The sequence below is a fragment of the Triticum dicoccoides genome, chromosome 2B, assembly GCF_002162155.2.
Source record: "Triticum dicoccoides isolate Atlit2015 ecotype Zavitan chromosome 2B, WEW_v2.0, whole genome shotgun sequence".
Lineage (NCBI taxonomy): Eukaryota > Viridiplantae > Streptophyta > Magnoliopsida > Poales > Poaceae > Triticum > Triticum dicoccoides.
Window position 1 is genome coordinate 569,814,379 of NC_041383.1, and position 23,965 is coordinate 569,838,343.

A 23,965-nucleotide genomic window follows, 5' to 3' on the forward strand; every position below is an offset into this window, starting at 1 on the left:
TTATCTCTGTCCAATATTTTCAGAGAGCAACATGAGCATTTTCTGGGACCCTTTTGGAGAAATTTTTATTTGGGTCATTTTCAAAATGGTTCTGAGGGTTTCACAGATCCCCATTTCAAGTTTCTGATGAAAGAGTAAACATGATGCAACACTCTAATGCATGACTAGCTAGGTTGTGACAGACTGCCACACAAAAGGACCTGGCATGCAGCATCAGCCACACTCCGATGCCAACTTCACCGAGGCATCACCGCCGGCACCTCACACGTAGGTGGTCGGGCGCCCGCTACTCGCCAGGCCCTGCCTAGCCGAGCCTCGCAGCGCCGCCGCCTCCATGGTTGCGCATGCGCTGCCGCCTCGGACGAAATCAACGCACCACCCACATACACTCATCCGCTGCACCCCTCATGCAGATCCAAGGGAGCGCTGTCGAGCATCCCGCCGTGAACCAGCCTCCCGCAGCACCCGACCAGGAACCATCCGACGCGTCAGATCTGGCCCGAGAGCCACGGATCCGCGCAAGGGAGAGCTGCCGGGCAACCGATCCGACACCGACCAAGGGCGCCACCACGATGCCACAGGCCGGACGAAGTTGTGCCTAGCCGAGCAGGGCCGCGCCGCGCCGCCCGGAGCAGGGCACTGTCGACCCCAGACGCAGCCGGCTCGCCCCGCACCACCCGGGGCAAGGCCGCGCCACTCCGCCCAGACGAGAGCCACATGCGCGCCGTACCTCGCCAGAGCCACCCCTGCCCGCCGCCGGCACGCGAACCACGCCGGCGTGAGGACCTCCGTGCCAGATCTGGCATCCCGCGCCGCCGGGAGCCTGGAGAGGAGGGGAGAAACCCCGCCGCCGCCGACCCGCCAGGGCTTTGCCCGGCGACGTCCCTTGGCGGTGGCGAGGGAGTGGGGAGGCGGCACGGGAGGACTAGCGGCGGCGCGATTTAGGGTTCCTCCCGGGCCGCTCGCGGGAGCGGCACGGGGGACGGGGGGAAGTACTCTACCATGTCATAGCTACTGTAGCCTATCAAGCTGCCAGCGGAATCTCGAAGCCATATCCTTTTCCGTTGCTCGCTCGCTCGCACCGATGCCGCCGTCCTCGGCTCTTATCCCGGCAAAAAAAAAATTCAACTGGAAGCTTCCCACCGAAAGCAACGTCGGAGACCATCCTCGCCGTCCGATCGAGGCGACGGACGGCGCGCGTCGTCCCGCGCCCCCGCGGGCCAATCACAGCCGTCTCCGCAGGATCGGACGGCCAACGCCCCCTCTGCCCCCGTCGGTCTCCGGCTCTATATAATTTTCTCTAGCCCCCTCCGCAAGTGACGTCGACACCCAATCTCATCCCACCTCCACCTCCTTCTTAACCTCCCTCATCTTCTTCCTCCGCCCGCTCCCCCGCACGCCGCAGCGACGCAATCTCACCGATCGGTCCTCGCCCCCCCTCGCTCGATCCTCGGAGGCCAGGGACCGAGGGCGGCGGCGCGCGTGCGGATTGGATTCCTTCCGAGGTCGGTTCAAATCAAGCTCCTTATTTCTCCGTCCTGCTGTTGTTCTTGTGATTTTTTGCGGGGTGTAGATTGCGTCTTCGGCCTGATTCAAGCACCGTTGTGCGCCGCGGGATTGTTTCTCGTGGTGGATTCTCGGATGTTGCAATTGGGCTGGGCTGCCTCCGTGGCTCGCGTTTGTCTAGCTTCGCTGCTGCCGCCGCCGCCTTGGCACCAGCTGCCCGGGGGTGCTTCTCCAGGAAGAAGCTGTCGGGGTGTTTTCCCCCGTCTTCTCATGGGTCAAATTAGCCGTGGTGATGTCGTGCTTCTCTAGGGAAAGGATTTATCTTGTTCATTTCCTCTGTGAAATCAGGGGGCGCAATCCTTCCGACCCTTATCGCCGTGTTTACGAATTCAGGATGCGAAACTAGTTTTCCTCGTATTGACGCCGGGGACATCATGTCTGCTCCTCCATGCTCTGTTGCTGTTGCCCACCGAAGTTAGATTTTTTGGGGTCAAACTCCTCTCTCTCGCATTGAGATTGCATACGGCGGTAGAACTTAGTAATATCTTACTTGGAGTGGGGGAAAAGAAATCCCGTGGGTATGTTCAGTAGAATGCTCAATGCCCATTGAATTGTCAAACCGTGTTCGGTTGTACAATATTGCATTATATGCAGCATCAATTCATAGCGTGCATAATAATTGTAGTGGTAGATAGCACAATTAAGCGCAGCAGATCTGTGTGCTTGGAAGCTTGTCTCTCAAGGATCACATCGGTTTCAGTTACTCTGTTGGCTAGTATCCGTTCTTGCTGCGGTATAGGAAAAAGTTGTGCTCTGGGTTTGATATATGCGTGACTTATGTAATTAAGGACGCGTGTTTAAATTAGGAAGGGATTACCGAAGTCCACTTGTGCATTATTAATACAAGTATATAATAAAATTAGTAGTACTTGCACACATGGGGCCATGGTGGTTGGGATATTTCCACTGACGCTGTTGAGCAATTAATCCCCTGTTTCCCGATCCTAATACAGTAGTGTGCCATTATCTCTTGGTTAATATTCTTTTCTGTGGTCACTGGATATGTTAAATGATGATCCTTTTGGTCTACTTGTCTCCATGGAATATGCCAAGCCATTTAGCTAGTCCGTCGTTGTTGCGGTCCACATCACGATCCCCACCTGTTGGTGTTTTCCAATGATTCAATTGTGAGAGGAACCCCACAACCACATAGAAAGATCAACGTGCTACGGAAGCTTATGCCGAAGATTGGGACGGGGCATCTCATCCTCTCCACCTGCTCCTCCTTGGTTTAGTCAAATCCGCTTGTTTGGTCTTCCATGGCTAATAGCGCTGAATATTCAATTACAACAGCTGGGATCAGCTTTAATCTAGCCAACGTTGTCCAGGTCCACTATGCAAACCGTGGCTACATATTATAGAATGCAAACTGTGTTCCATGCCTTTCTTCCCGAGGTAACTCCAAGCTGCCAATCATGGCCCTTGCCTTGAACATGGGGCGGTCAAATACTGCAGCGGGACACGGTGGGCATAAGCTAGTGGTTTGGTTTCATTTTCTTAGTGATTCAGGTTTCCCAGGAAGATATGCTAGGATAGCATGTCAGTAGAACGTAAAGTGGCTTAGGGTTAGAATAACAAAGAGGATAAAGACAGAATGCAGCATCTGTAGCCCTTGTACTAATTATTACTAAAGAAATCACAGCATCCACAGCTGTTGACTCAGCCTGCTGAGAAAGATGGTGGGTTCTTCCATGGGGAGTCCATTGCTTGCAAAAAGGGCAAATGGAGTGCTTATAGTTATAGTTATTCTCTGGCACATTGACATGGAATCCAGGGGCTTTACCTAACATCCGCTCCACTTTTCACACTTGTTAATGTGAGTGGATAGACTCCTCAGGACAGGATGATGTGGCGTGGGCCTTAATGCTGCCTGTTATCTGAACCCCTTTTGTTGTTTAGCAGGCAACTGTGTCTGTTTGCCCTTCCACTCTCCAATTTTGGGATATATATTAAGCACTGCATTCTGCTTGCTGTGTGCCTTCCAATTCCTCTTTCTTGGTGTTTATCTAGTCCTTAAACACATGGTTATAGGTGTTTTAAACGCGTTAACGGCTTCATGATTAGCCCCACTTTTCTGATGACTTCTCCTTTCCATTGCATGTATTCCTACTGTCTACTGACCTTCTATTTTATTTGATTGCAGTACCGTGAGTTCTTCGACCAGAACTGTTTGCGACAGCTAGCATTCTGATTGCTATGGAAGGTGGGGGAATGGACCAGGTTTGCATGGCTGCCATGACAAACCAACCTCCAGTGTCCGATAACAAGCCGATGAAGAACATCAGTGGGGAGATGCCTGCAACCGCAACTGCAAACGCTGGAAGCGGCTCCTTTGACTGCAACATCTGCCTCGACTTCGCTGCAGACCCAGTTGTTACCCTCTGTGGCCATCTCTACTGCTGGCCTTGCATCTACGAGTGGCTGCGACCGTCGGTGGTATCAGCCTCCGGTGCCAACAGCACTTCAGCAAGGCAGCAGTGCCCCGTGTGCAAGGCCGCGCTATCTGCTGACAGCCTTGTGCCGCTCTATGGCCGTGGTGGTAGCTCGAAGAAATCACTGGATGGCACGGCCATTCCTCGACGGCCAACAGTGCACCGGGAGAATGTTGCGCACCAGCACGCGCAAAGCAGCATCGATGATGACCGGCACCACCACAATGTGGAGCCCAGCCCTCCGCTCCGGTCACTGCGGCATGCGCACCACCACCATCCTGGTGCCACCGAATTCGACTTCGTCTACCCTCCTTCGCCAATGGGGCGTGGCCTGATCCACTCGACGGCTGGAGGAGTGCTTGGAGGGATGGCGGAGGCGGTGCTTCCGTGGGCGTTCCGCGGCCAGGTGCCGCCGAGCATGTACTACACAAGCCCCTACGCCGTTGTGGACCACACGGTGGGTCCCCGGCTGAGGAGGCAGCAGATGGAGGTGGAGAGGTCCCTGCACCAGATCTGGTTCTTCCTCTTCGTGTTTGTTGTGTTGTGTCTGCTCTTGTTCTGAAGCAAGGCTAGAGGCTCTCGTTCTGAACTGAAGAGGCGGTATACGGCTTGTGTATATATTGGAAGGCGTGATATACTGCCTCTCGAGGAAAAAGAAGGCAAGATACTAATGAATGGGTGTCACTTATATAGTGATGGGGAGAGGATAAGGAACCGTTAATGCTCTTAACGGTCTCTATCGGTAAGCATGCGTCTAAATCATGCTGATATATAGAGTTGTAATATGAAAGACTTGGAGGTGAAATGCAAATTTCATTCTTGTCTTGCCTCAGTACCAGGAAATCCATTACCTGAACCATACATATGGCCTGTTTGGTTTGCCTGCATCTGTCACTACCATGTAATGCAAATTTTCCTCTCAATCTGGATTTTCTTTCCAGAATCTGCATTGTTCTTGCATTTGATTGGCAGTTTGCCGTTACTGGATTTACGCTCATTAATCTCCCCATTCGTCGTTTGTGCAATTAATGTGTTTAACATTTATATACATTTTCTGGTCACGTTTTCAGAACATCTCAAAATGCACATTGCAGATTTGCAAATTGAATGACATGGAAGCATATCGCGCATCAGAAAAGAATTGTTTTTATGTTGAGACATTTCAATTAGTAGCCGTGCCCTACTTTATTGTATAATAGAAGTGTTTGCCCAACAGCATCTTTCTGCAGTGTGCAAGGAGAAGTCATGTGCATCGTGCATCTCTTCGGTGCCGGGCAAACAGTATTGTGGCCTCCGCCTGTCCGGTGAGAGGGCGGCAGTAGCAGCACAGTAGTAGATGCCACCTTCCATGTGCTCGGCGGTGTACTGAACTATACTGATTACATGTGTTCAAAGGAGGAACTATACTGATTATATTTGCAAACGGCGGCAAAATCTCGGAATTTTAACAGAGTAGCACTGACCAATATGCATGACAAGTGATAATCGTCCCACAAGAGACGAGGCGTCAATAGGTCAATCCATTTGCACAATAGTACGGTTACATGAGCTGCCAATTCAGTTTTTGTACCAGTCAAGAAACAGAACAGAGAAAGTAAGAACAAAGAAGAAAAGCAGGAGAAAGGTTCTACTGCTGCTGTTCCGCTGGATCGCCTGGGATAGCTCCTTGTTCCCACGCTCCACGTTGTTCGTTGCTTCCACTGCCTGAGAAAATGCATAGGATGTGCCGTAAGAGGAGAAGCAAACAGCGATTGAAAACTTATCACGAGTCATTCATAATTTATACAGACAGATCAGATAACTTTGTGTCCTTTTTCTTAAGGCAATGACTCTTTTTTTTTTTGGTCCTGTTGAATTTGGCAGATTATCAAGTAATAAAGATATTGCAGATTTCCTAGATCAGCCAAAACAAAAAAGGAAAAATTCTTATTGGATGGATCCTGATGAAGCTTCAGTTGATAAGAAACAACATATACATAATCATGTAATCCCTCTGTAAACAAACATAAGACGTCTTATATTTGTTTATAGAGGGAGTAGCTCTTACACGGACGCAAGCAAATGTTGTGCGCTCAAATGCTATTATTATCATCTCATTGTAGGATTTGTATTTTTATATGCTATTATCTGTTATCTCTTATTATCCTACAAGAATATGCTGCGTTTTGAAAATTTTGATCCCACACGAACAACCCTAGTTTGCTATTGAAATTTGAATGGATATATCCTATGCCACCTACAATTGAATTTTCAAGAGTTCTACTATAACCAAGATTTTCCAGGAATTCGCAAAATTTTGAGAACTGATACTTTCACTAGAGATGTCTAGTCTCTTCTCTTGAATAACAACCAGATGTTGGCTTAAACTTTTGCACAGATATCATACCTGGTCGTATAAATATTGAATCTGCTGAGCTTGCTGTAGAACATGTGTTGACATAAGATGATTAAGTGCTGACATCTCTATCATCTTTGTCTCCGTTTCTTGGACAGTATCAAGAAGATTGGTCAACTCCATCTGAGCCAAGAGTTACAGGAAAGTAAATAAGCTGACTTATAACAAAGTGTATCTGAGACAACATTATTTTGTGTCAATTGCCCAGGCAGTAAAAAAACACCAACTCCCCAGTACCGTTACCAAAAGCGTGCAATTCGCCAAAAGCACAAAACACAGTATCATCAGCAGAGAGAACACACCTGGAAGGTCTAATTTGCCATTCGGTTCAGGACATTATTTCTCATTTCCTCTGTGTATCCGTTTATTTTACTTGCACCCCATTTAGCCATGTTCTAACCTATATGTTTCACCATTTTGTATTCATTTTTGTTAAATAAATTCACCAGCTGATATAACCACATATTCCAACCTACCTGAGCAATTTAACAAATTTCAACACACATGTCATTCCTTTTTAAGAAAATTCCCCAGCTGATATCACTACACATACCACAAACACGCACTATTTTAATCAACTAAAATAGCCTGGTTCGGTATTCTAGCAAACAATCTGTTTCTTTCTAATGGTGATGTTTTTGCAATGCATCTGAGCAATTGACACAACATAATGGTGTCCCATAGCAAATTTTGCCTAGTAATCCCTCCGTCCCAAAATAAGTGTCTCAAGTACATATTATATCCCATCCATATTATATTACCTGGAGAGCTCGTGTTTCATCGTCCAAGAGCTGTTCTTGAACTCTTAAGGGCGCAGTTGATACCTCCCGATCTTCAACCTTCGAGACATCAGATTTCAATACAAGGTTTGACTTGGATGGTTCAGTAGGTTTTATTTCTGGCTTCTTCTTGATCTTCTTTCTTGGCATCACCCTATTAATAGCTTCTTGAAAGCGCAGGGACCTAAGGCGATCAAATTGTGCAGTTACTGAGTGGAGACGCTCGCTCAAAATCAAAACCTGGTAAAATTATTAAACAAAACACATCTTATTGGAAGTGAGCATAAGAAAATCTATAAAGAACAAAGAGGATAGTCCAGAAAATATTACTTAATTGTAATACAAATTGGTATAGAGAAATGCTATTAAAAAATAACAGAGTGATGTATTTTCCCACATGAAGCTTTCTTGATGCATATCTGAACTAGGAAGCAGAGTTCGTTAACATTCAGTTAGCTGCTTTGACTGGACAATCTATCAAGTTATGATGCATTTGTTTTATCCCACCAAATGATACCAACTGAAGGTATGCATATCCTTCTACAGTACTAATCAGGCATAATATACAGGGCTTATTCAGTATAATCCACCGAAATATGTGCACATATCAGCTCAGTAATGCATGTATAATGACTGCCTGGAATTTCTGAAATTACAGAGAAAATTAGCGACTATACTTAAACGAAACAGAGAGAAAGGGGAGCAATAGCATTCTTCTATATGTTAGTATCTATGTGGTTGCACACACTAAAAAGCAGTAATATCAGAGCAATGCTGTATTTAACTGTAAATATCTGGCAGTAGCTGAACAGCGGGGAGCATAATAGTCATACCACACCATGCTGGTGAGCTATCAGGTCCAACCGGGAAGTCTCATCTCTTGTGCCAAGCCATGTGTTGGCTCTTCTATTCCTCTCATCTTCAAGGATCCTGTTCTTTAGGATATCTATCTGTTCCTTGCATGCTTTTACAAAAATACCAACCTAATATATGTTCAGCAATCAGCAAAGCAAGAAATGGAGAAAAGAACTTAGCGATTACCTAAATTTACAAGAATACACAGTCCTTACCTGTATGAATATATTGTCAACTCAATAGTCGATACAGTATACAAAGATACATACACAACCTAACAAACTGCATATATTTACAGTTTTACAACAAAGATAATAAATAATTATGCGTTGCTATGCTCTGTAACAAATTAAACCCTAGATTTCTAAAGTAATCAAGGAAGAGCTGAGAAAAAACTATAATAACAGTGCAAAAGGAAGATAAGATGACAAACCGGAACCTCAAATTTCAACTAGTAATACATATGTGGCATGTTGCAAAGCTATTGTCACAAAGAATCATCTAGCAACTAGCTCAGTTTAGAATAAATACAACAATCCTCAAACAAGGAGAAAGGGTAAATCAACAGACAATGGAGAGTAAGGTTGAAACTTACTTCATGCTCAATGTTGTCCCTCTCTTGCTCCGTGGTGCGATGCATGTCCACATAGTCCCTCCTGTGCTTCACTATAAACTTCTCGAGCTCCCTGATGCTCTCAAGCTACACCGACAGGACCCAGCAATTAGACTAGCAGCCTCCCACAATCTATCAGGACTCTAAGCTTCGGCTATTGCTTTCGGTTCCTGTTGCAGTCAAAACAGAATGGCGAATGAGCAGAGTTCTACCGTCTTGATTGCTGCATTTGTAAACGGAGATTTGGATGACGGCTTCCGGATGATGAAAGACGACATGAGCGCGGCCAATTGCGACTGCGAAAAGAAGAAATCAATACAATGGATCGTAAATGATGAGACTGTTCTTGCGCAGGTGTGCGAGGTGTCATGTTTGGCATGTGAGCTCACCTCCGTGTAGCCATGGGAGAGCGCGGCGACGCGGACGGACTCCTTGAAGTCCTCCGTCCTGTCCCGGACCCTCGACATCGCCCAGGCAGCGGCGCCCACGGGGCTCCTCCCACCAGATCCGCGTGCGCTGAAATTCAAGAGCCGGCTAGGCGCGTCAACCCTGCACCCTCGAGCTGATAAGGTGAGCAAACCTCGTACGGGATCTGCGCCGCGGATCAGCGACGCTCGAGCGCGGCGGCGGGTCGCCGGCGCGTCGGATCGGGCGGCGAGGTGGGAGGTTTGGTCGAAGGAGAGGGAGACAGACAGGGGCGCGAGGAGAGGAGGAATACGTGTACAGGAGGAGTATGGCCCACCTGTCAGCGTGACACCGGTTCACTGGCAACTGGGCCCCCGTGGAAACCAGGCTATCTCGTTCTCACACTCGCCACTCCGCGAGCCGCCGATCCGTCTCGCGCTCGCCACCTCGCTCCCGCTCTCGATCGTTCGCTCCGCGACGCGGAAACGGCGAAACCCTAGGGCGGTTAGGCATGGCCAAGGACGAGAACGGCTCGGCCCCGGATGGTGCCGGCAAGGAGGAGGGCGAGGCGGCGGCGGCGGCGGCGCGCAGCCGCAGCCGCAGCAAATCCCTAGAAGCCGCCGAGGAGGAGGAGGGGCGTTCGAAGGGGAGGCGACACCGGGGCCACCATGGCAAGTCAAATAGGCGTGGCGAGGAGGAGGAGAGCGAGAGCTCCGACGAGGACTCGGGGGAGCGGCGTAAGCGGCGGAGGAAGGAGAAGGAGCGGCGGCGGCGGCGGAGGAGGAGGAGCCGCAGCGAGAGCTCGGGGTCGGAGTCGGAGTCAGAGTCTGAGTCGTCCTACTCGGGCTCCAGCGCGGAGTCTGAAAGCGAGTCGGAGTCGGAGGAGGAGAGGCGAAGGAGGCGGCGGAGGAGGAGGAAGGAGAAGGAAGAGGAGGAGAGGAGGAGGAGGAGGAAGGAGAAGGAGAAGAGGAAGAGGAAGGAGAAGGAGAGGGAAAAGGATAAGAAGAAGAAGAAGCGGAAGGATGAGAAGAAGGATTTGGGGAAGAAGGCTGCAGTGACCAACTCGTGGGGCAAGTATGGCATCATCCGTGAGGTCGATATGTGGTGAGGATCTTGCTTCTTAGCTCTTTTTTTTCTTGCTTCTAGATCATCATTTCTTAGTTTTAGGTTTTCACAAGCCAAAATGTAGAATATTATGAATTAATTTCTGTCTGGTAGAATTGTATGAGACTATGTTAGTTAAGGATGAAAGTATGTCGTGTTACGGTGGTGCTGTGCTTGGCTGCACTGCCCAGCAATTTTTTTTGCATCATGTCCCAGCCTGCAGCATGCACCTTCTTTTTCGCCTTTGATGAGTGGATTCGGTGAGCCTGCAAACTAGAAACAATTTTGCACAAACCAATGAAAATCCCTGAAACTACTGATGATTGCGGACTGATCTTCTCCAGGGCTAGCTAGTATGTTGATCTATCACTGGCCGAAGTGTTATCTATCACCTATTCATCATAGATGAGCACATCTACACAGTTTGCTACTGCCGCTCATACACGCTGATATATTGCATGAATCAACAATTCATCACACCTGGAGTGCAGACTGCATAAATACAGAAAGATGTTCACAATGATTATGTTGTGAATAAAACAAAATTTTGTGTCGTTCTCACTAACCAAAAAGTTCATAATAGTAACTGATTCTTGCCGCTATATAAAATCGTAATAGTGGAGCAAAATGACAGATAAATCACTTGTTTGTTTCTCTAAGCCGTAGCTGGCTTCTTCTTCTCCAAGCTTCCTGGATTTGCCACCAGGTAGCATGCATCAGCCACAAATTAGAAAAAGAATCAAGCAAAAGATGATCACGGAAGAAAGAAACATGCTCTTATTGGAGAGCCCTACCACCTCTATGTGAGTGCCATACACCTAGCGATGAGGCCGCACAACCATCCATGCCTGATGACGAGCCAGTGTGTTACTCGAGGACAATGTCGATGGGTGAGTAACCTAAGTCTTTGTCCAAAAGGATAATCCTGGAATTCCGTCCGTCTTCTGGATATGGACGCAAATCTTATGATATGGTGGGAATCTGTTATGATAATCATCTGTGCCTTAAACGTATCCTTATGCCTGAAAGTTGGATACTGATATGTGTGAGCAGCAGTGGCTCCATGGATGGTTGCACCTGCCACTTAACATAAGCGGCTGTCGCAAATGTCCATTTAGCTGTTCCATGTGGGTTGGGGTGGGGGGTGGGGGGTGGGGGGAGAGTGCCCATGGGTTGGCCACTGCCACTAGCAACCCTACTGGTAATTGATTTAATTATGTTTTAAGTATTTATCTTGTCAGTTGTTTTAATAGTGATATATATGAGATCTTTGAATTGTCATATGCAAACACCATTCCACGGCCAATGCGAGTCAGAAGTAGAATCATTCTGTAATCATTGATTTGATGACATCAATTGATTTAAGTGATGAATCCCTGTGACTGAGACCCTGAGTTTAGAGTGCAGACAATCAAATTAATACATTTTTTAATGTTTCAACTACTGTACTACATTCTCATGAGTTAAACCATGCAATATGTTCTGTAGGAACAAGCGACCAGAGTTCACCGCATGGTTATTAGAAGTCAAGCAGGTATATGTATTTCTATCGCTCTTTTGATGTTGTCTTTCATAGAAACATGGATAACTTATGTGCATGCAAAAAAAGGGGTCAGGGTAAACAAGGTGTATGCCACTGTTTTACATGGTGCTAGGCAAATTAATTAGCCCCAAAGGAATATTTATCTAGAAATGAGGACTAGTGTTCTTTCAGTTGAGCTTATTTATTGTCTTCAGCAAAAAGTTTCATCGTCGTGAAGTTTGTTGCTCGTTGGTCGGTGAGTGTTTGGAGCTTAAGTTACCTGACCTAAAAGTTAAGCAAAACACAATATTTGTTCTCCCTCCTTTTCTTTTGATATGCCCAATTTAGAGTTTCTTCCAATTTGTTCTGCCCTATTGGATCTTATTTTGGTTAAGCCCAATTTCTCTTATTCTAGTTCTGTTGTCACTTATCAGGTCACATAGAGCAGACAAATGTTATGTTACTTGATTGGTACTGCTCATTAGCTTAGTGTCACGCTCTCAGGCTTTTTACTCTCAATCTTGTTTAGTGTTTTTCTTGCTTATGATGTTACTGTTAATTTTAGACTTTTTGGTAATGCGCCCACAGGTTAATTTGGAGGCACTGGCTAATTGGGAAGAAAAACAAATGTTCAAGGAGTATGTTACTGTGCTGCCATGAAATTACTTGAGTTTCTGGAACTTCTAAAAAATATCACCCTGGAATTACTAGATGTTTAACATACATCTTTATGTCCATATCAGATTCATGGAAGACCACAACACAGCTACGTTTCCATCAAAAAAGTACTGCACGTTTCTTTTCATAGACTGTTAGTGTATATACTCCTATATTTACTAATGGAATTTATGTTTCTCCCCCTTTGTTCTCTTGTTAGATATTATGACTTGGATGCTTACCATCAACGGATGATGGAGAAAGAGAAAAGGAATGGTTTAAAGAATGCGGGTTCGGTAGCAGTCCGTACAGTATTTAATGATGAGGAAGTGCGACGGTATGTGGACATGCACATATTTTGGGTCTGTATACCTGCAATAACAAAGCATGGGACACCATAAAATGCTTCAGTGTAAATTACTGAAGTTTACTTTACCTGTAGACCTTTGGTATTGAACTATTAATCGACCTATGTTCCACTCATTTTGGGTAATAGAATGGTTATTAATCGACCTATGTTCCACTCATTTTGGGTAATAGAATGGTTTTTGTAACCAATTACTATGTCACAGTAACTCCAAATTGTGAGCCTGTTAAGCCATGCAATGTTCCACAGAAAGACAATTACGAAAATTTTCTGTATTAATTGGTTTCAGAGTTTATTACACCTTTTTTTATCATTGGCTTACAGTTTTCTGTAAAAAAATCATGCAGGTTAGAACTGTTGCAAGAACGTGAACGCCGGAAGGAGGAAGAAGTGACAGCTCTAAAACGCTCCATGCAAACTGGAATGGTTAGAATATTGCATTTTTTTTCTGCTCCTATTCTCATCCTTCAGTTTATCCTCTGAACTTGGAATTATCATTGACAGCATAGGTTTGACATGACAGTGCAGGCTGCCCAATTTTGTTGCATTGTTAGCATACAAGTTCTTTCATGTATCCTAGATGTTGTTTAGTCTTCCATGAATGAAACGTAGTTGTAATTCTGTCTTGGGCCCGTACTTTTACTGTTGTGGGCTTGAACCTATGAGGTTGTGACCTCAACCACTGCCATGTGCTCGGCCATTATGTGTTATAGGTGCATCTTCCTGTTTTTTTGAATCTTCCCTTGTACAATAGCTGGGAATCCCCAAGTGTTGCTTTGTAAGGTTTATCTAATCCAGGTTTTTTGTTAGGTGTATGCTACTGAACATATGACTGCAGTTGTGTTTAAATCCTGCTAGACTGTGCACTATCTTCTGATGATACGATCAGCAATGGATTATTATGCAGACACCAAACATTAGCATGGGTTTACATGAAAGTCACTTTTTGTTCTATTAGTTAACCTATTATTAATCTTGTTTTGCTCCCCATGTCAGGCTCAAGCGATGAAGCAGCAGTCCCTTCTACGCGAGGAAATGATGTTACAGTACAAGTTGGGCAATTTCGAGGTAATGACCTCATTCCAACCCTTACAAAAATTTCAGTTAGATGGAAGACGCACGCTACTTATGCCAAGCTTTTTTTCTTTATCAGGCCGCAGCTGCAATCCAGAAAAGGTTGGATCCTGATGCGCCCCCTCAATAGGCGTCTTGTGGACAGACATACCATTTTCTCAGAAGTTATTTCTTATAGACCTTCATGAGCAACATACTGTGATGTACCGCAGTTTATTTGCACAAAAAGTATATTGAGCTGGCTTGGAAAATGCTGGTACTGTACCTGTACTGTATAATTTTGAAAATTTTGCTCGTTAGATTCAACAAGTTGTGCTGTATGCACCAGTTTGGTACATTGAGCTGTAAGATTTCTCGAAGTTTTTCTATTACTGTTCCATAGGCACCTCATTGTCTTTTTTTATATATATATTTGAATTCATAGGCATCTCATTGTTTGTCGCCTGGTGTGGCAACTCGTGTCAGTGACTCATGAGTTGGGGCTTTCAATGATTCGTAGCCCGGCGCTTTAACCCGTAGGCTGTCAGCTTTTAAACTCAACTAGTATATTCATCTACGAGGGTATGCGCGGGACTCTTGGCTTTTAGTGCTGAGGCAGCATAGATTGGCTTGTTTTAACGTTGTGCTAGGTATGAAGAATATTGCAATGCAAAAAGCAACCACCTTTCTCATGCGTAAATAGAGTAAACAGGAAGTGCATTAGAGAAGCAACAGTGGCTTTTTATCATCGAAGTTTCGAGTCTTGCTTCAGAAATGGTGTAACAGTGAAAGACGCTGTGAACGCCAGATGAAATATTGTTGGCAGGTAGCCATATTTCTTTTTCTACGAAACGGACAGATAGCCATATTGATCATGGACGCGGTTGTTCTGGTCGCGAGCACACGTGCTCGTGGTATCTGGGCGGCGGGCATGTCATCGAGATGTGTAGCATTAAATTACCGAGGGAACCAGTCGATCGTTTTTTAATCGGGGGAACGGAAAATACGGTAGAGGGATATGGCGTACGCCGCGCCGGTGACGGAGCGCGTAGATCCTGCCGTGACGGGAGGTCATCAGAGCCGTGGCTCAGGACCGTGTTCTTCTCCTGACCCGTAGCTCAGGAAGTAGTTGGATTTCCGGCAGGCGGCGGTGCGCAGGCTAGTAAATGACAAGTGAGACTAAGGCGGAGCTGTCTCCCACCGCTTGCCACACTTGTTTGGATCTCCATTGACGACGGGTGAAACCCTGAGCACCGGAGATCAGTGGGGGTAGGAATACAGGGCGGCGCTATCCGTATGGAGTTCCTGATGCAGCCCATTAGGAGGTAACCCCCCTTCCCCGAATCCTGATTGCGTATTTTTCTGCTTGTGGATTTGCAAGGGTTCTGTTTCTTGATCCAAGTTTTGGCCGATGCGGGACCGCCGTGATGGTAGATGTCAATGAGAATGAACTTCCAATGAAGCCGCTGCACTACCCCGCGGTGGCGATAGGGATTGCAGAGCTACCCCCCATGGAGACAGCCAGCGCCTATAGGCAGATGTGTGTGGCGGAAGGGGGGCTCGTAGCAGCGGATGGGGATGGTGAGCCACAAGCATCTGAGCAGGCTGGACTCGCAGGTAATCTATTGGCTACTGGTGTTTGGATTGAAGACTTTTTATATGATTTTAGGTGTACTTGGAGTCGCATGAACTGACTTGCAGATCTTACAAAAAATAGGAATAGGTAGATCCTGGAGAAATTAGAATAGTTATATACAGATTTCCCCCGAAAGCTATGTGTGCTTTGGTCCTAGCCTGTTCTGAAGATACTATGACCCACTCATGATTAACAGAAAACATAGCAGTGTGGATGCTTGACTGCAAAACTGAGCTGAAACTTGTATTTACATACTTAAATGCTAAAACAAAAGGCACAACAGTGGCAGTCTGTTTTTGATTGTACACTGTTTTCAGGTGAATTATAAATTGAATTAACTGAGTTGCAGATAGGTTGGTTAGTTGTGCAAGAGATTTCACTTACAAAATTCAGAAAAATGAAACTCGTAGAGAAATTAAAATTGTTATATATAAATTAAGTCGAAACCAGTGCTAGAGCTGCTAGTAGGGACTAGATGAATAAAAAGAGGGCATAACTGTGTTTTTTTTGTGATGCTTGATTGTGATATGAACGAATAAATACCAGACTTCAGTTGGAAAAGCTTTGAAATAATCAAGCTTAATCTGGACAGAATCGTTGGGGTCATGACTGGTGAAAAAATGAAAGTAGATAACAGGTTGATTTATCATATTGTAGGGTTAGGATTGGAGCTGCTGCTCCAGGAAGGGCACCTTGCCCTGGGCGACCCAACGCTCTTGAGAAGGCAATACGGGGGTTCACTGACAAACCGGGTGACATTGTAATCGTGCTTGCACTGGGTACAAGCTTTGACACACTCGGGGAGGCCTATGATTTTTCCAATCTCTACTCGTGGGAGAAGGGATTTGGAATAAGATACAGGAAGAGTATACTGAATGTGGAGAGGACAAAATGCATGCAGGAAATTGTTTGCGGCTGTGCGGTACGCATTTGTACCCATCATGGATTAATTGTATTAATTTTGGTTTGCTCTTGGGGTTTATGGAACCTGACCCGTTTGTGCTTGTCTGGATATGGTTTTGCAGGGTAAAGCTGGGGTGGAGAACAGTAGATCGTGCCGTGACTGCCCTGCATTAATAAGGTATCTCCGCTCAAAGGCAATGGTTGGTACATAGCTGAGCATCGTGAGCAACACACCCACTCGCTGTCTCCGACATATGGGCAGACAACACACTGGCTTTCCCACAAGCACATTGCTCCTCCACCATGCCCTTCCCTCAATCTCCCTAAGCCCTCATGGCATTGCCAGCACATCTCCGTTGATATGGACGACGACCCACTACCAACCGCAACGACACAAGGCTGTAGATCGGCAGCCGGTTGTTGATAGGCTATCAGAACTGGCAAGAAGTGTTCCATCTCACATTTTCGGCATCTTCGTGGTTCCTTCTCCAAGATTTGCCTCCCAGGCATCAAATCGACAGCTTTGGATTGCCGGGGCCGCGTTCGCTTGCACCTTAGTTGGATCTATGTTTGCTTGCTAGACCAGTGATCTCCACCCCTTACTTCACATATGATTCTCCTACCCTGGGGGCAGCAGTCATTCTGTCCTCTCTGTTTTCTCATGTTTTCAAAGGGGAACTTGGTTTCACCAATCTACAAGTTGGAGGAAGCTCACTGACTACCGTTCTCCTATTTTATGAAATGTCAAGCAATTCAGTGAATAGTGATCACCCCTGAAATGACTAGGCACTCCATGAGTTTTTTTTTTCTGTTTTCAGAAAACCAACCTGTAGAACTAACAACATTCTTTTCTATCAGCTATATAGAGAACAGTATGGCATTCAGCCATGGAGGTGCACGCACCAAAACTGTCCCCTTTTGCAACTTCATCTCTATTGGAAATGCTAACACAAAAGGTCTAGGTGAATTTGAGATCCTTTTAGCTCTGATGCATTTTCCCCTACTTTCAGTAGTTAAATCATTAGCCTTGACCTTGTCATCCTATGGACGTAGAAATTAATTCAACTCTCTAAGTACAGGTACTTTTCTATGTTACTTTTCTACCTGACCATATTATTTTATATGATGCTTGCAAGATGATCTTCTAATATGTTTATTCAGTGAGGCTCCCACTCATAACCTGAGTTGTTATTGTATTGGTGCCCTGCAATGATGTTAAATCGAGCAACGTAAATGAATATGTCCACTATGTGGTACTCTTATTCTTTGCTACTTGTTCACAAATTGTTTGATTGATGCTTGATGGAAAAAGCTATTGTTCCTGGACTGAATGAAGCTGAGATATTATCATAACTTAAACTTATATCAGTGAGATGTATAGAAATTTAAATGCTAATTTAGTAATTATTTATTTCTTGTGATATTGACATGCCTTCTCTGATTCTAATCTGCATGAAGTGTGATACAAGTATGGTGTTTCCAATTGTATGAGTGCTCTGAAGCAACAATTAGGTAGCTGGAGGTGGAGGCAAAGAAACAACAACAACAACAACAACAAAGCCTTTAGTCCCAAACAAGTTGGGGTAGGCCAGAGGTGAAACCCATAAGATCTCGCAACCAACTCATGGCTCTGGCACATGGATAGCAAGCTTCCACGCACCCCTGTCCATAGCTAGCTCTTTGTCGATACTCCAATCCTTCAGGTCTCTCTTAACGGACTCCTCCCATGTCAAAATCGGTCGACCCCGCCCTCTCTTGACATTCTCCGCACGCTTTAGCCGTCCGCTATGCACTGGAGCTTCTGGAGGCCTGCGCTGAATATGCCCAAACCATCTCAAACGATGTTGGACAAGCTTCTCCTCAATTGGTGCTACCCCAACTCTATCTCGTATATCATCATTCCGGACTCGATCCTTCCTCGTGTGGCCACACATCCATCTCAACATACGCATCTCCGCCACACCTAACTGTTGAACATGTCGCCTTTTAGTCGGCCAACACTCCGCGCCATACAACATTGCGGGTCGAACCGCCGTCCTGTAGAACTTGCCTTTTAGCTTTTGTGGCACTCTCTTGTCACAAAGAATGCCAGAAGCTTGGCGCCACTTCATCCATCCGGCTTTGATTCGATGGTTCACATCTTCATCAATACCCCCATCCTCCTGCAACATTGACCCCAAATACCGAAAGGTGTCCTTCCGAGGTACCACCTGGCCATCAAGGCTAACCTCCTCCTCCTCACAGCTAGTAGTACTGAAACCGCACATCATGTACTCGGTTTTAGTTCTACTAAGCCTAAACCCTTTCGATTCCAAGGTTTGTCTCCATAACTCTAACTTCCTATTTACCCCCGTCCGAGGCAAAGAGTTCACTCCAATTAGTTGTCACAGTTCGCCATTTTGTACATCTAGAGCTCTCTTAATATTGGAACAATATATATGTGGATAGCTCTTGTTGTGACCTTGTTTGCTCACCATTGTCTTTGAATCGACTATGAATTAGAATGCATAACTAAGCATGATGATAGTGATGCTGAATTTATTACATTAGAAGATATATAGGCTCGTGATAACTGAATATGGATGGCTGAATAACAGACGGTTACTCACTTTAGTTTGTGACTTGAAATATATCTCACGCATTGCACAAAACCTTGCATCTAATCTAACTATCATGTGCCTCTGAAAATATAAGAACACTTGACTGCCATGGGTGTGACTCATATCAGTTAGTATCAAAATTTAAATAACTAATTTACCTTTACATTTCCATCTGACTTGGGCTTCATATAATCTGTCATTTAGTGTTGGGCTGCATACCTTTTGCATCAGTACATAAGAATTCTGACATTCTTCGGATTGAATTTATTTCTAAACATCTAACAGAAGAGCTCAATGAAAAATGATTTCGATGCATACATCTCACTGCATAATGAGAAATTATGGTCTTTTCATTGTCTTTGTTTCTGCATCTTTCTCCAATTCCCTTAAAATCTTTCATGCTACTGTTTGACTATAACTTTTTCTTTTTCGTTCAGGTGTCACAACATTAATTAAGCAACTTTGGTTTGGCCACAAATGATGTGCTGAATTAGCATTTCTAAGAGAATGCACTCTATTATTTTGGTATGACTAACTATAGGAACGAGGTTTCACTAGCATGAATAATTTTTCCTGGTTGAACTACGTGATTGAATCCTTACCTGTAGTAGTTGGTTGTACCATGTAATTGGATCTTTATCAGTAGTAGTAGCATAACTAAGTCATGGAGCTCTGTATTTTGTTACTGGAGATCTGTTTATCTGGTTGCTAACTGGTAATAATATCTAAGATTTTTTTCTTATATACTATACTTCATTCACTTCACGATGTCAATACGTGCCTGCTACTGATAGCTTCCGGTTAGTTGTGTTCTTGTGTATTCTAAGAATATATGATATTTACTTCTCTTTTTTGTCTAGTTAATTTTTGAAATAATATACAGAAACATTTGCTCAAATTTATTGTACATTTTCTCAATTGTTAATCTCTCTGCACAAGCTATGTGCATCAACAGGCTTACTGGTTTGTTGGCACCAAAAAAGCGGAAGGATATGGGGCAGCCAACAACTAGCTGAGAGAAGGCGCCAACGAGGGGCTCAACAAATGGACAAGGTTCTGCACGATATGTTGCCAGCAGGGACATAAGAGGACAACCTGCCCGGACCGGGGCCATATCCCGAAGCCTGTTCGTAAACCGGTCAGGTGCGCAAACTGTGGCACCGAATGTCACAGGCGAAACAACTGCAAAAGAGTATAGGCGATTTGCGGATAAACAACATGTGAGGACCGACCACAATGTCCCTGACCAAGCTATCTGTTTGATCGTTTCTTTACTGTAGACCATTGTGTTGTGTAGCTAAGTGTGTGCGGCGAGAATGTGTTGGATTTCCTATAAAATCTGTCTTGTTTGCATGCTTGCTGAATGTAATGCAATGCTGATGGACGTGTTAATGACTCGTTTCTGAACAAAATGAAACTCCTCTGCGTGTATGTTCAAACTGATACCAGCTTAGAATGGATGATGTCTGTTTCTGAATTTTTTGTCAGCATGGGCGTGCATTCTGAATTTTTTGACACTAGCTGATGTATTCTGAATTTTTTGACAGTATGATCACGCATTCTTATTTTTTTTGTCAGTACGGGCGTGCATACTGAATTTTTGACTGAATGCTTGTGCAAACAGAGTGGCGAGCATAATCTTGTTTGAGCTGACTTATATATTCAAACAACTGTAGTGCAAGCATGGTTCCTGTTACGGTGGTACCTGAATTTTAAAACTGAGGTAATCCAGCTATGTTTGCCTGCTGGAATGGGGCACGGGATTGAAAGCTAGGCACGTAGCAGTGTGCATCTGTGACAAGTGCATGCATCTGTGAGGTCGCGCACCCAGTACACTCTGGATCCTATTCGAAATTCAAACTGCACAAGCGTTAGTCCAGAATCTGCAAGCTGACGGCCCACCCCGTTACAGACCGGCTGAGCCGAAGCCCATTTGGTTGACGTCGTAGCAGTGGCCGTTTGACAGAAGTGGGCCAGTGGAACTGTTCGTCAATAGATATACGAGAGAAATACTTGGGCCTGTTCGCATCAGCTTGTGGATCACGAGGACAACGGGCGGGAGGGATACCGCGAGCAGGTGTGCTCGCGCTCAGAAGATCACTTTCGTATTGATCATCTCATAACGTTGGGCGGAAAAAGACCAAAGCATCTCAACTACACATATATGATCTTTCTTTTTTGGATCTATCAGAAATTCACCATAAACTTGAGGTAAGGAGGAAGAACAAGAAGGAGAAATAATAATAATAAACAAGGGAATATAAGAAGGCTAAATATAAGCCTATGCTGACAGGCGAATTTTCACATGCATCAAAAGTTGCCTCAAAACAGATCCAACAAACCAAATCACAACCACAACCGAGAAAAAGAGAGCGAGGCCAGACGGCTATCCTATCAGGCAGTACTACATGAAGCAACTATTGGACTGGAGCGAAGGGAAGCAGACGGCCGGGGTGATGCGGTGGATGGATCGATCAGCGCTTGATGGCCTTGACCTTGTTCCACGTCTTCTTGCCGAAGTCGCCGACGACCCTGACGCCCTTGAGCACCGCCACCTTCACCTCCATGGTCCGCTCCTTCACCTGCCGCTGGAACCCTCCCATCTCTCTTCTCTTCCCTTCTCTTCTCTTCTCTTCTTGGTCGGAGAGGATTCGTGTGGCTCGCTGGAGGAGACAAAGAAGACGATGGTGATTGGCGATTTGCCGGGTTGGGTGGCGAAAATGTCGTGCGGATGGTGGTGGGCTAGCACTGGGGATATATAGCCGGTGCGGGTTTGCGTGTGGACCTGAACCAGATGGCGGAGGCTGAGCTGTAAAGTACGGGGTGTGGTGTACCTGCGGGCTGCGGCGGCGGTTGAAGGATGGATTGCCAGGGAACCAGCTTGAATCACAAGTCACACACACAAAAAAAAAGCCACAAACAGAAGGAGCGTAGTAGCAGTTGGGGTGGGGAGAGGATCTGTGGGCCTGGTGCACGGGTACAGCTCACAGGGTCCAGCTGTCAACGGGTGCTGGTGTGCTCTGCTGCTGTTCCGGTTCTCAAGTTTGTCGTTGATTTTTGAAGGAGGGCTGGTCCATGTGCTCCGGAATCCAGCAACGGCGCAACGACCCGGGCGCCAAGCGCGGAGCCAAGGCGAGCGGCGTGACATGTGGCCAACGCACCGGCACAGTTCAGAGGGCCCAGCTGGCAGCCAGTGTGGTGCGCAACTGTCAGCCACCTCCCCGTTCGTCTGGTCTTCTTCTTGCTTGGTGGCTTGTGGTTTTTAAACAAAGGAGGTGGGTCCTGGGATGGGAAACTTTGGCTAGATATTTGATGCCTCATGTGTTCCGGCATTTGCTGCCTGACATATTTCGTCGATGACACGTCGGTGATGAATCTCGTATAACCCTGCTCTCTCGGTGACCTTTACTTGGACCGCAGTCGCTTGCGTACACTAACGCTCTGTTTGGATGTCTGTATTGAAGGGCTCCATATTGAATTGGCTGGAATACCAATTCAGCAAGGAAATTGAAATGGACAGGGATACAAATTCACTTGTTTGGTTGTCCACTGAATTGGCTCATTGAATCTCAATGAGGTTTCAATACCAAATCGTGTTCGGATGACAAACTCTTGAATTTGTATATTCAGATGAATTAGAAGATTATGCTGTGTTCAACATACTTTAAAACAAAATCTGTACAAAATATAACTATTATTCAAAGCATATGATGGTAGGGAGAAAAGGTAGCAGGGAACGGGAAGTGCTTCAGACTCAAAGCTTACATCCCTAATTACCTATTTTACCCAGAAATAGTGCTTCAGACTTAAACACCAATAACCTAATAATTAACAAATAGAGCTTCGTATTAACATTGGAAGTGTGTACTGTGTAGCGAGCAGGACACACATCGAAGGATCTAGCAAGGGCGCTTACAGGTTACAACTTAGCGCGCCTCAGCGTGGTGCTCGTGGAGGGGCTGGTAGTAGCAGCTGGGGTGGTCTTGGAGGCCGGCGAGCGCGAGGGATGAGCGCGAGGGGTTCCTTTGAAGCCGACGAGAGCGAGGAACGAGGGCGGCGGCGGAGCTCCCTACTCCTCTCCTCCACGGGCGGCGGGGAGGCTCGGAGGGACAAGCGCGGCGGCAGATCTCCCTGCCCCTCGGCGGCGGGGAAGGGGGTCCTTAGAGTCCGGCGAGCGAGGGACGAGGGCGGAGCTCCATGGGTGGCGGTGGGGGACCTCCACGGACGTCTGTTTTCCTGGGCGAGACGAAGCGGTACGTTTTGCGGGAGCGAGCGTTTCGGAGCAAATCGGAGGCCTCAGGCTCGGTATTCACGAGCAACGTGCACAAGTGGGGAAAATCACGCTCTGTATTGAGATACGTTTCCACCTGCCAATACAAAGGCCATCCAAACAGCTGAGTTGGAACCTCCCAATACCAATTCACAATTCGGAGCCTGAATACATACATCCAAACGCAGTGTAAGAGTATCTCCAGCCGTTGGCCCCCAAGAGGCTTGAAAATCGTCGCCTGGGGGCGAGCCAGCGCTAGGGGCGATTGAGTTCCCAGTCGCCGCCCCAGGTCGGCCCCAGGCGCCGATATCGGCCCTTTTTCGCAAATGACCCCGCTTTTCGACCCAGTTTCAGAGGAAAATCGACCCAGTATCGGCACAAATCAGCCCATATTCGTCGTGGTTCGACGCAATTCAACAAAAGTAATTTTTTTATCACATAGTTCATCATAGAAAATCAATAGAAATCAAATAGTTCAACAACAAATAATTCAATAAAAATTATATAGTTCAACAAATAAAAACTCATATTTCATCACACGTCGAGCTAGGTGTTGCCCTTGAGCCTCCATGTGTGCTCCACCAGATCCTGCTACAGTTGCTGATACACCTGTGGGTCTCGGATCTCCTGACGCATATTGAGGAAGGTAGTCCAGGTTGCCGGTAGCTGGTGATCAACTTGCGCAAGAGGACCCTGCTGTAATATGGTTTAGTGTCAAACATTGGTTCTACCTGCTCGCTCTCAATAATCATATTGAGCAAGATGACACGGCAAGTCATGATCTCCCACATTTGATCTTTCGACCAGG

At 46.0% G+C, this 23,965-nt stretch overlaps 4 protein-coding genes and 1 long non-coding RNA gene across 8 annotated transcripts; 3 read left to right on the plus strand and 2 right to left on the minus strand.

Moving 5' to 3' along the window:
* Positions 1-1,332: 1,332 nt before the first annotated feature.
* Positions 1,333-4,921, plus strand: LOC119364914 (E3 ubiquitin-protein ligase RMA1H1-like). Its single transcript, XM_037630486.1, has 2 exons — positions 1,333-1,505; positions 3,710-4,921. Exon 2 carries the CDS (start codon positions 3,763-3,765, stop codon positions 4,558-4,560), a length of 798 nt encoding a protein of 265 aa, XP_037486383.1. The 5' UTR covers positions 1,333-1,505; positions 3,710-3,762; the 3' UTR covers positions 4,561-4,921.
* A 549-nt stretch (positions 4,922-5,470) lies between these two features.
* On the minus strand, positions 5,471-9,343 carry LOC119364913 (syntaxin-81-like). Of its 2 annotated transcripts, XM_037630485.1 has the most exons (8): positions 9,228-9,316; positions 9,030-9,156; positions 8,853-8,936; positions 8,623-8,727; positions 8,006-8,155; positions 7,155-7,412; positions 6,385-6,516; positions 5,471-5,702 (listed from the first exon to the last, which is right to left on the minus strand). In XM_037630485.1, the coding sequence occupies exons 2-8, from the start codon at positions 9,105-9,107 to the stop codon at positions 5,556-5,558; spliced, it is 954 nt and encodes a 317-aa protein (XP_037486382.1). In that variant the 5' UTR covers positions 9,108-9,156; positions 9,228-9,316; the 3' UTR covers positions 5,471-5,555. The 2 variants fall into 2 exon arrangements, with proteins under 2 accessions (XP_037486382.1, XP_037486381.1); XM_037630484.1 differs by having other exon boundaries at positions 9,030-9,343.
* Positions 9,344-9,432: 89 nt separating this feature from the next.
* Positions 9,433-14,154, plus strand: LOC119364912 (RNA-binding protein 25-like). Its single transcript, XM_037630482.1, has 8 exons — positions 9,433-10,149; positions 11,638-11,683; positions 12,260-12,309; positions 12,415-12,456; positions 12,549-12,665; positions 13,043-13,121; positions 13,692-13,763; positions 13,849-14,154. Exons 1-8 carry the CDS (start codon positions 9,557-9,559, stop codon positions 13,897-13,899), a joined length of 1,050 nt encoding a protein of 349 aa, XP_037486379.1. The 5' UTR covers positions 9,433-9,556; the 3' UTR covers positions 13,900-14,154.
* A 557-nt stretch (positions 14,155-14,711) lies between these two features.
* LOC119364915 lies at positions 14,712-20,374 on the plus strand. Of its 3 annotated transcripts, XR_005175224.1 has the most exons (6): positions 14,713-15,073; positions 15,183-15,365; positions 16,042-16,306; positions 16,410-16,465; positions 19,325-19,412; positions 19,827-20,374. It is a non-coding gene; the product is annotated as an uncharacterized LOC119364915 (long non-coding RNA). The 3 variants fall into 3 exon arrangements; XR_005175223.1 differs by having other exon boundaries at positions 14,712-15,073; positions 15,151-15,365; positions 19,325-20,374; XR_005175222.1 differs by having other exon boundaries at positions 19,325-20,374.
* A 737-nt stretch (positions 20,375-21,111) lies between these two features.
* Positions 21,112-21,628, minus strand: LOC119364916. Its single transcript, XM_037630487.1, has one exon. It carries the CDS (start codon positions 21,488-21,490, stop codon positions 21,362-21,364), a length of 129 nt encoding a protein of 42 aa, XP_037486384.1. The 5' UTR covers positions 21,491-21,628; the 3' UTR covers positions 21,112-21,361.
* Between the last annotated feature and the right edge of the window lie 2,337 nt (positions 21,629-23,965).